Source organism: Entelurus aequoreus, linkage group LG07, assembly GCF_033978785.1.
Source record: "Entelurus aequoreus isolate RoL-2023_Sb linkage group LG07, RoL_Eaeq_v1.1, whole genome shotgun sequence".
NCBI classification, from domain to species: domain Eukaryota; kingdom Metazoa; phylum Chordata; class Actinopteri; order Syngnathiformes; family Syngnathidae; genus Entelurus; species Entelurus aequoreus.
This window is the reverse complement of record NC_084737.1, coordinates 33,553,179-33,565,388: the sequence shown is the minus strand read 5'-3', so window position 1 is coordinate 33,565,388 and position 12,210 is coordinate 33,553,179. Positions and strand designations below refer to the sequence as shown.

Here is a 12,210-nt window from a genome sequence, read left to right as displayed (position 1 = left end):
CCCGCGTCGTCGTCACGTCATGACATTGCTGGTTTTACGAGCATAGGAGCATGTTCGGCGGCACACAATCACGGAGTAGTTACAAGCAGACACAGTGTGTAAACAGAAAAGGGAGAACGGATGCATTTTGGCTTAAAAACTAAAGATAAAGGTGAAGTTATAGCACTGAAATACCCTCAGGAAGAGATGCTTTAAGACATGGCTATAGCTAGCATATATTAACAGTAAATGATCAAGTAGATTAATAATTAATTTTCTACCACTTGTCCTTAATAATGTTGACAAAATACTTGAATGATAAATGATACAATATGTTATTGCATATGTCAGCAGACTAATTAGAAGCCTTTGTTTGTTTACTTACTACTAAAAGACAAGCTGTCTTGTAACTTCACTATTATATTTAAGGACTTAACTGCAATAAGAAACATGTGTTTAATGTACGCTAAGATTTTTTTGTTAAAATAAAGCCAATAATGCAATTTTTTTGTGGTCCCCTTTATTTACAAAAGTACCGAAAAGTATCGAAATAATTTTAGTACTGGTACCAAAATATTGGTATTGTTACAACACTAACTTACTTAGACAAACTTTATTGATCCACAAGGAAAATTGTTCCACACAGTAGCTCAGTTACAAAGGATGGAAATGGTAAGGATGGAAAGGATGAAGTTCATCCGAGATTCCATATAGCGCCTTGGTTATCTAACTATTTTATTTTCTCGTGTATCATTGCACGGAATCGACTGCCCAAACATAGAATCTCATGCGTTGATCACTCGGTCTCTCTGCTTTATTGAGTATGTCTTCAAATAAAGCTCCATGAGGAAAAATAAAGTTGCAAGTGATGGCAGTTTGATAATGAAGGTGAGAAACACTATTGAATTCAAGACAGATCTCATAGCAAAGTACGAAGGCGTCGTATGCTGCCTGTTTCTCTGCTCCGCCTCACTGTGTTGTGTAAATATTTTCGGGAGTCTGGAACGGATAATTGGATTAGTATTATTTCTTATGGGAAAAAATGCTCCATTTTTCATACAATTCGATCTTCGTCTGACCTTTTGGAAGGGATTAGTAACATAAACCAATGTATCAATCAACCAATCAATGTAGCATCAACCAATGTAGCCTACACTGAAAGCTAACCTCGTCATTCAATACCATTTTGATTCATTTTACAGCAATATGATCTTTCCCAGCTATACTACAAATCATTGAAATGGTTTTGCGATTCTTGGAAAAAGGTCAACAAGGCAGGTCGAAAAGTTGTGAAATTCTATTGCTTTCTGTTTGTTTATTAGCAGGATTATGTAAAAATGACAAAACTAATTACAATGAAAGTTTGTAGAGGGAATGGTCATGCCAAAAAAGAATCCATTAAATTTTTGAAGCAACTCCAGATAAAAATACCATTTTGAGTCATGATGAAATTGTACAGTGCGTGTGAATTTGGAAATTATATTTGATTAATTAATTAATTTGAATTTAATTGGCTCCAAGGCACACGATGTTAAATTGGAATTGAATTTGGGATTATATGAGTGTAATTCAATTCCTTATAGCCAAGTCAAATGAACAATTTGTGATGTTTAATATACGTTTTGTCTTAAGTACAAAAATACTATACTAATACCATTTCCAGAGCATTGAATCCATCGCAACTGGATTGTTCAGATTATTTTAGAAGATGTTGGAAAACGTCCAAGCCAGCTTCATCAGTTCATACTCTCAGACCTAAATAGATACGTTGGATCCAGCACCATCTTGTCAGCCTAGATCTATCTTAAGTCTGAGAGCATGAACTGATAAAGCCTGCTCGCAATCAAATCAATGTGGGTTAATGTGAACGTTAAGAGGCATTTACAAACACTAAAATTAAACACAAATACTAGTCGTTTGTAATGATTTGTAATGTTATTTTCATTTGAGAATAAACAAATGACACAAACCTTACAAATGTGTAACGTTTTGTTTTGAAAGTATTTTTTCACCAAATTCCATAATTGGAAATGTACCATACATAAAATAAAAAGTATCTGTTTTACAAAATATGCTTTTTTTTCTTAATTGTCAACTAAAACAATTGGCTTTGATTAAAATACAATGTGTACATGAGGTTCAAGGTAATAGTACTTTTATGAAGTGGTGTTTATATGTATAGAATATACTATAAAGCATTATTCTGGACTACCCCAAAATTGTTGCTTACGTATCTAATTTAAATTCTGCTTCCTTCAATTTAAATTTAACTTGTAATTGTACTTTCTATTTACAACCTCAATTCAAATGAAATGCAGATCTATTTAGGTCAATTAAAATCAGAGATACATTCTTAATTCAACTCAGACTTTTGCACAAGCCAACAAGCACTGTTCCTAATTTTAACTGCATTCTACATGAACCACCAGAAACAAATATTAGTACAGTAGAACCTTGGCTTAGGAGTTTTTTTGGTTCAGTAACCCAAAATATTCGAATATCACGAGTCAATTTTCTCCATTGAAATTAATTAAATTCAAATTAATCTGTGCTTGGCCCCCAAAACACACTACCGTTTTACATGTAAAATGTTTTGAATAACAAATATGTCAAAAACAATTACAGTAGTTTTAATAAGTACCGTAATGTAATCTGAGCAGACTTTTACAGTATCTCCCATAAACTGCTTCTTTGTCAAACACACCATCAGCAGTTATACAATATTTTCATGTAAAAAAGGTCCTCTTTTTTAAATGTATTTGTGCGGCCTTGGCTGACATAATTTCAACACTGTCCTTCACACACACTTTCTTCGTTTTCATAGTTGGAAAAACAAAATGATGTCTTGCTCACTGATGATTTTACGGTTCCCATTGTTAACCCAATACGAGGCCTTCGGGCTTAGAGCACAGAAGTCAAACTCAAGGCCCGGGGGCCAGTTCTGGCCAGCCTCATCATTTAATGTGGCCTGCGAACCCCTGGAAATAATATGCGTCGATAAATTACTTAATTTTTTTCCTACTAAATGTATTCTTCCTTTTAATTGTGACAGAAAAAAATATATGTAATGCATTTAATTGCCTACGTCTTTAACTTTATTATTATCGAATATTTCAACAAATGTTTTATTACATTCTTCACGAAACTAAATGTCAAAATAGAAACATTTAAAAAACTGATTATCTGCTTGACTTGTGATTTTAAAGCAAGTTATCTATCGAAATGTACACTGTTAAAATGGCAATAGATGCTATGGTAAAGTATACGGTGAATTTTACAACATATTGCTGTAAATTGAAAGACTCTAGCTGTTTTTGTACGGTGAAAATGATGTTGACTGAGCTGCCAGTTTTGTCACCGTAAAATCTGCGGTTGTTGTTTTTATTTGTGTATATATACATGTATATATATATATATATATATATATATATATATATATATATATATATATATATATATATATATATATATATGTATGTATGATTTATGACACCAAAAGACTTCCAAAGTTTGAAAATACATGGACATGATCAAATTAGTAAAAATTTCACTGACTTAGTGCTCATCGATGCAGCTGTAGTGTAACAGTATAGCATCAGCAGCGTTGCTAGGTGCTAAACATGCAAAATAACCATAATAAAACGAACACCTAATGTAATATTTCCACTCTCGCTGGGATGGTGACCGACGGGAGGCTCACATAATTCCAGTTAGATGAAGATTCAATCGCAATCCTCACAAAGGGTTAAAATATTGCAGCAACTAGCATCTTTTTTTACCATCTTGGGGGATGTCAAAGTCGACCAGCCTCTCGATCCATGGCCACATTTGTCTACTACCAGCTGAGCGATGCATTAATCATAATCTAGAATTCACTTTAAGCAAGTTTGAGACAAAGCAGCGTGTCAACAATAGCATCATAAACCAACATTAGCTCACTGATACCAATGCGCGGCTAAAACAGGCCGTCAGTGTTGGCACTTATAACAATATCCCTCATGTTTGGTTAATTTTTGGGTCACAACATTTAAATGGAATATTGTTAGTGGTTTATGGATGTTTTTGAGAGGGTATAATAAGCGCAAAAGAGGACTCTCGAACTGTTGACTCAATTATTAGCTATTTAGTTAGGATTTTGAATGCATAAATAAAAGCCAAACATATGTGTTCTTGTCTTACAAAAAGATTGTGAATGATAAACAGCACATCTCTTTACAATGTTTGTATATTTCCAGTATGACTGATCTGATAATATGGTCAGAGTGCACAAGCGTTACTGCAGTGACGTAGAATCTGCGGAAATTGCCGAAGATATTCATAATGGCCGACTGAATTTATGGCATTAGACAGTATTTTCATATACTTTGCGAATTGTAAATACAATTGGATATGTTTAATGGATACAATGGAACACAAATAAGTATATAAAGTAAACTTGTTTTTCCACTCTACTGGTACTGGAACATTTATATTTGAAATGTAAATGTAATACTTAGCTTTAACATTTATATTAAAGGGGCTGTTTGCAACATTTACGCAGATGCCGAGGGGGCACCAACGTTCATTTTGTACAGTATATCACACCCTCGTACGGCTACTCGTAGGTAATGACAACAGTGAAACATTGCCACTATTTTTTTACGGAAAACAACTGGCAACTTACTCGACAGAATTTTACTGTAAATTTTACAGTTGTTTTTACAATATATTACTGTATTACTGTAAATGTTTTTTTTTTTATTCTGGCAACTGAGCTGCCAGCTTTTTATCGTAAAAACAGAAAGTGCTACAATATTTTAATTAACAGCAATTCAATTTAGAGACAACTTGTTTTTCCACTCTACTGATATTTTGAAAACAAATGTTAAATATAAATGTTAAATATAAATATCTCGCCAAGTGCAAAGCTAAATATTTATGAACATTTATAATGAACATTCAGATTCAGATATAACATTTATGTTTAATACTTATTATCTAGATGTATATTTACAAACATGTATGTTTGGACTGAAAATGTATAGATTTAAATTTAACATTTTGAATTAACATTAATAAATTTAGCTTCACCATTAAATTTCTACCTCAAATGTAAAGAAAATGAGCAAAATATGAGCTAAAAGCAAGAAAATTAAGCTAAATATTCAAGTTATCAGCTACATTATTGAGATTGATTTCTTTACACTCGGCGCCCTATACATCTTAGATTCTAACCTTACACAATTCAACTCATAATGCGTAATTATTTATGTGACATCCTTCCAGACAACAGAGCGTTGTAAAAAAAAAAAAGACACAGGTTTATTTTTCAAGTAACAGCCTCTGTTAGTCAAGCAATGCCTTGTCCCAGATAAAATCAAATGTACCTGGGATTATGTCACATTTGATTTGAGGCGCTGACAGCAGATAGTGAGACTGTGTGTAGCACTTTGGGGGGGAAGAATGTTGACAAATGACAATAAGTGAGAAACATTGCTTGAGAAGCTTGTGGATATGTATTTACTATTGTGTTGTACACTATGTCAAACGTCTGTGGCACTGGGGGAAGTGGAATTTGTGGGCAAGTAAAACTGCACTTGTCCTTTTCAAAGCCTCTCACTCATACCTGTTGATGGTTAATCCATTTTGCATATATTCCTGCAATTTACAAGCAGGCCACGGCAATTGAAAGTCTGTCGATCTCGTTTCTGACAAACTCCCACCAATACACATTATGACCCATTTACTGTCTACTTCCCCTGTATTTAAGGCAATTTCCTCCCCCCATGGCAAAAATGTGGGTCGCATTAAACTCAAGTCACAATCACACCTACCAATCCACTCACTCAACAGAAACCTGCATTTATAGAGGAAGTACAGAATAATGATCTCTGAAAAGTTGATATATGTACTGGAAGAATTACTAGCCAGGTTGCCATGGTGTTGTCTTGGAAAAAACACTTTCATTATGAAGTGTCTGAATTGGCCAGCCAGATTTGCAGTTTGTTAGGCACCTGCATTACTGTCTCTGTTGCCTTTGTTGCCTGTAGCGTCAATAGTAATTGGGAAGTGGTGGTGTGAGATGGAGCCTTGCCTGGAGGGAGAAGAATGCAAGACGCTCCCTGACAACTCAGGCTGGATGTGCTATGCAGGCAACAAGATCAAAACCACGAGGGTAAGATAACCTCACTTGACCGCAGGAAACAAGACTTTAAAGCAGAGAAATGTACTGCAGCAAGGAAAATGCTTTAGCATTGAATTCTATGGTGGATATCACAGTCTGACTAACCATTAAATCTTTTTTTTTTTTTGCAGAACACTCAGCCATACACAACATCTACATACTGAAGATTTGCAGAAAGGATGCAGCTGAAGGTGCACAGGTTGAATTGCAGGTTTGCTGTCTCATTTATGACACTAAAAATAATTTCAGATATAATACATTTTCATTCAGGATGAATATACTTTGGTACCTCAATTTACGAGCTCAATCACCAATGTAGTAACTCAAAACAAAACATGAAATTAATTAAAATCCATTTAATCCGGCGCCACAATCTTAACGTGTAACATGCCTTTTATAAAGAAAAAAATACTTTGAGATAAGAAACATTGCCTGAAAAACATGAAATAATGTATTGATTTTGTTTGGCGTTTACCTCGGGGAGCAGACTTTTGAACGTGTCTCCTATAGGGTGCTTTACCATTGTGTAACAATAGGAACTGTTATTGTTAGTTATGTTGCACACGGACATCTTTGAGTGATGGACCGTATAGGTCGGAGTTGACTGCAATCTCTGAGTGTGTGTAGCAAAGGTACTGCTCGATCGTCAAATTTAGAGAAAGAACACACTGAAACATGTCAAACACAGCATTGGCAGCTTCTCTAAATTTTCATGGATACATGTCCGGGCGGCCGCAGCAGGAGAGGAACGCCCGTGGGCGTGTCCAGCGGTGCGCTCAGAGGAGGTGCTTGAGCCATAACAAGGTCATGACAAGGTCAGTGAGCAAAGTCTTTTTTAAACGTCCTAATATATATATATATATATATATATATATATATATATATATATATATATATATATATATATATATATATATATAAACCCCGTTACCATATGAGTTGGGAAATTGGGTTAGATGTAAATATAAACGGAATACAATGATTTGCAAATCATTTTCAACCCATATTCAGTTGAATATGCTACAAAGACAACATATTTGATGTTCAAACTGATAAACATTTTTTTTTTTGCAAATAATCATTAACTTTAAAATTTGATGCCAGCAACACATGACAAAGAAGTTGGGAAAGGTGGCAATCCGGATGGTTCTTTTCCTCTTTGGTCCGGAGGACATGACGTCCACAGTTTCCAAAAACAATTTGAAATGTGGACTCGTCAGACCACAGAACACTTTTCCACTTTGTATCAGTCCATCTTAGATGAGCTCAGGCCCAGCGAAGCCGACGGCATTTCTGGGTGTTGTTGATAAACGGTTTTCGCCTTGCATAGGAGAGTTTTAACTTGCACTTACAGATGTAGCGACCAACTGTAGTTACTGACAGTGGGTTTCTGAAGTGTTCCTGAGCCCAAGTGTTGATATCCTTTACACACTGATGTCGCTTGTTGATGCAGTACAGCCTGAGGGATCGAAAGTCACAAGCTTAGCTGCTTACGTGCAGTGATTTCTCCAGATTCTCTGAACCCTTTGATGATATTACGGACCGTAGATGGTGAAATCCCTAAATTCCTTGCAATAGCTGGTTGAGAAAGGTTTTTCTTAAACTGTTCAACAGTTTGCTCACGCATTTGTTGACAAAGTGGTGACCCTCGCCCCACCCTTGTTTGTGAATGACTGAGCATTTCATGGAATCTACTTTTATACCCAATCATGGCACCCACCTGTTCCCAATTTGCCTGTTCACCTGGGATGTTCCAAATAAGTGCTTGATGAGCATTCCTCAACTTTATCAGTATTTATTGCCACCTTTCCCAACTTCTTTGTCACGTGTTGCTGGCATCAAATTCTAAAGTTAATGATTATTTGAAAAAAAAAAAAATGTTTATCAGTTTGAACATCAAATATGTTGTCTTTGTCGCATATTCAACTGAATATAGGTTGAAAATTATTTGAAAATCATTGTATTCCGTTTATATTTACATCTAACACAATTTCCCAACTCATATGGAAACGGGGTTTGTATATGTATGTATGTATGTATATATATATATATATATATATATATATATATATATATATATATATATATATGTATGTATGTATGTATGTATGTATGTGTGTGTGTGTGTGTGTGTGTGTGTGTGTGTGTGTGTGTGTGTGTGTGTGTGTGTGTGTGTGTGTGTGTGTGTGTGTGTAAAAAACCCAAATTTTTAAGGTGTGGCGGCTTTTATTTTGCAAAGTAGTAGTCGAAGCGACTTCTTTGTTCGTTTACAGAATCCAGTCAACTTAATTGTGTTTCCATTTTATCGAACTGTGCGTGAAAGTGACTTTGAGGCCACATTAGCGTCACATTGAGGCTTGTGCGTGTTTATACTGGAGTTTGATAAAGATCACATTTTATTTGTAATCTAAACTGTCAGCAGGAAAAATCAGATTTTGGAAAAATGTTGATTTGGTCAATGTTGGTCTGCAGTGTAAACATAGTCTCTGAAAATGTCATCGGCTTCTTCTCCTTCGCACTGACTTTCTCAGTTCTGGTGGTTGGAGGGCAGCATTGTGTCGGTCTGTGGAGAGTAACTATTTCAAGCGGCGGCAGGGAGCCTTGTAACAATGCATTACGTAATAATGCTGCATTACGTAATAACGCAATAGATTTTCCCCTTATTAAATACTAATGGTGTATTTTTTAATAACCTACCACATTTTGTTGTAAAATTATTGAAAACTTTGACACATTTTGTAATAACTTGTAACATAATTCAAAAAGTTATCACAAAATGCAGGTGCTGCACTTTTGTTTTAATAAAATGTTACAATTTTGTGCAACATGTAACATTTACTCTTCATTAGAAACAATTTTAAGAATCTTGTAGGATGTTTCATTGGTCAAACTTAGGTCAAATGTGACTTTAATTATTACAGTGGAGAATGTGATTGCAAGTAAGAGACAACAATTACACTAATTAAGTATTACTGACATGAAAATGACCAGTGTACTGAAACATTGGACGGCATATTCTCATGCAATATGGATTATTTTATGCTAATACTATACTATGTATGATTCTAAGAATAAACAATAATAATACAAATATGAAACAGAAAAAAATATGTATTAAGTATTAACATTAACTAAGTTGTAAGTACTTGCATGTACATTTCTAAACATAAAATTATATAGCCTATATAAATACATTATGCCATAATGCATCAAATAGTCAGATTTTTTTTAAAACAACAACCAAATACGTTGTATTCATTGGTCATGGAATACATAATTTTTTATGTTTGATATTTTTATTAGTGTTTTTTGTTTTTTATATCATGTATCGTATAGTGTTAGCATAACATAATCCATAATGCATGAGAGTATGTCTTCCAGCGTTTCAATACCCTGGTCATTTTCTTCTTAGTAAAACTTTTGTCTCGAGCTGGCAATCACATTCTCCTCTGTAATCAATAAGCTTACATTTAATTTGAATTTGACCAATGAAACATCATACTAGATTTTTTAAATTAATTTTAATCAATATAAAAAGTTTTTTTTTTTTTGTCTCTTAACTCAAATTATGCTTGTAACATAAAGCATAACAAAAGCTGAGAGACAGCTCGTATCTCAAAATACACTCGTTGGACAGAACATTAAGCTGACTTGTATACATCCAAAGAGATCCAATAGAAGAGCTGTATTGATAAATATAATTTTTACAAATATATGAATGCCTAATTTTTGATTGGCACTGTCAGAGTGGTATTGATTTGTTTTGCACAGGCTCCAAAATGTTACTGCATCATACTAGGTGAACATGGTGTCATATTGTTCCACATTATTATCACTCACCATGTAGTTGACAGATGTCAAAATACAGTAATACCTCAATTTATGAGCTTGATTGGTTCTGGGACGAAGCTCTTGACTCAAAACACTTGTATCTCAAATCAACGTTGCCTATTGAAATGAACTAAAATCAATTCACTTAGTGCTTGACTTGCAATTTCAACATATAACATACCTTTTAAAAAGAAAAAAGAAAACAACTTTTACATAAGGAATATTGTATGAAAAACAACACAATCAAATGTAGTATAAACAACTACAGTAGTTGTATCAAGTAATGTAATAATAATGTGTACAGCATTTACCTTAGAGAGTGGATTATTTTCTTGCAATGTAAAGCATAACAATTAACCAAGAAACAGCTCTTATCTCAAAACACTCTTAGGTTGGGCACTCTTAAATTGAGGTACCAATGTACCAATGTACCAGTTATTAGTGTAATGCAGTGCAGGTTTATACCACTGCAAGCTACAATCACAAATACTGTAATTACAAACATTTTGGTAAATTAATAAATCCGATCATCTGAAACTGAGCATTGTTGTATTTGTAGAGGCTGACTTTATTTTACATAATTTGTATGCATTATATGTTTTGATTGTGGAATGACGTGGGCAGTGAGTTTGTATTCAAACATTACTACTACCGTATTACTGTTGAGGTGTGTGGTTCAGTGAAGCAATAACTTAGTACTTATGAGCTTTAGCTAAGCATGACACCAAAGCATTAAAATGCATTGAAATGGATCGATCTGGTCTTTCACTATTTTAAGCGTCTTTAAAGAGATATTGTTTAAATCTTGCTGTGATATCGAACCGTAATCCCTCATTGAAAAACAGACTTGCCCTTAGTGCTGCAACCTTCTTGGATTGGATTGTCATTTTATTATCAGTATTTTTATTCAATTTTTTCATGTGATAAAGATCTGTGGGCCTGGATTTTGCTTCACATGGACTCTAATAATCATATTGTCATGTTTAAATGATTCCAAAAGTTTTTTTTTCCCTCCTTTCAGCACTGCGTCAGGACCAAGCAGCAAACATTCAACAAACTTACTGTTGCTTTAAGACATGAACACTGCTCAGATTCAAGTGTAAAAAGTTGTAGAATACATAATGCACATCCAGCCCAAGGCTGCTGACGATACCGATGCTCCAGGCTGGCTGCGGGATCATCATCATAACCTCCTTACAAATATAATTCCGTCACTTTTTCCAACTTTGAGATGGAACGTATCGCTGTGTGTGGAGTCAAATCAGGAGACTGCCTCACATCCTTCCTCAGACGTCTGTCAACAGGCGTTTACTACCAAGCCCAGGGCCACAGAGGAGCAAGTCAATTAGTCGACAGCCCTCAGGGTTTTATTTTCTTTTTTATATTGTGTGAAGACAAATTTGTACATAAACCGTTTTGTCTGTTATTGTGTACCAGAGTTTTCTTTATGGTGGTGTTGAGTCCGGAATGCAGTCATAAACCCCCAAGCAGGCAAAGTTTGAAGAACGATGGGAATAATTGAACAGATGCTTTGGGAGGGAGATAACGTGCAAGTGAAACCTGTGTGTCTTGGTGCTGTGTGTTTAAACATTAGTTTCTATGGTTCCTGTATGCCTTTGACCAGGGGCGCCGAAAAGGGGGTGTAAAGGAGACGGATTCTAGGGGCCCATGTTGGAGGGGGGCCCTGAGAGGCCCCTTATGATGATGAAATTATAATACAGAAAAAATAATGGGGGCCCTGTAAAGATTCTTTTCATGGGGCCCAAAATCCCTAGCGGCGCCCCTGCCTTTGACCACCTCTCAAACAGCTTTACCAACTTGGTAACGTGTCAGACTCCCTGAAAATGATCGACTTGCCAAATACTGTATGTGACACCAGTAGGTTGTTTTCGATACTTGAAATGCCTTATTTGTGTAAAATCATTTGAAATGATATTGTACATATGAAGCCATATGTTGATATGTGATGAAATGCCATTAAAGTCATTGTTCCTGTAATGAATACTAGTGCATCTTTGCCAAGGCCCTCACATGAGTTTTGTCCAGCAGACACTTACACATTGCTAGAAATTAAACTTGGGGGAAATAGTTTGACATTTTGGAGAAATAAACCTTTCTTTCTCTCGCTTTCTTGCTGGAAGATGCTGCAGATGAGAGGCCAGATATGGATGAGGCTTAGCTCGGCTTAGCATAAAATAGTAAGCTGGGGGAAATGGCGAGCTGTGCTCTGGACAAGA

The 12,210-nt window shown here is 35.1% G+C and overlaps 1 protein-coding gene across 2 annotated transcripts in view; it reads left to right on the top strand.

Annotated features, from left to right (window-relative positions):
• The window catches only part of LOC133653035 (chemokine-like protein TAFA-1), an 83,774-nt gene extending 72,377 nt beyond the window's left edge, over positions 1 to 11,397 (top strand). For both annotated transcript variants that reach the window (XM_062052035.1, XM_062052034.1), the window contains exons 4-6: positions 6,009 to 6,133; positions 6,274 to 6,353; positions 10,995 to 11,397. In XM_062052035.1, coding sequence (XP_061908019.1) covers positions 6,009 to 6,133; positions 6,274 to 6,306 — 158 coding nt within the window. In that variant the 3' untranslated portion in view covers positions 6,307 to 6,353; positions 10,995 to 11,397. The remainder of the gene's footprint in view (positions 1 to 6,008; positions 6,134 to 6,273; positions 6,354 to 10,994) is intronic.
• The last annotated feature ends 813 nt before the right edge of the window (positions 11,398 to 12,210 follow it).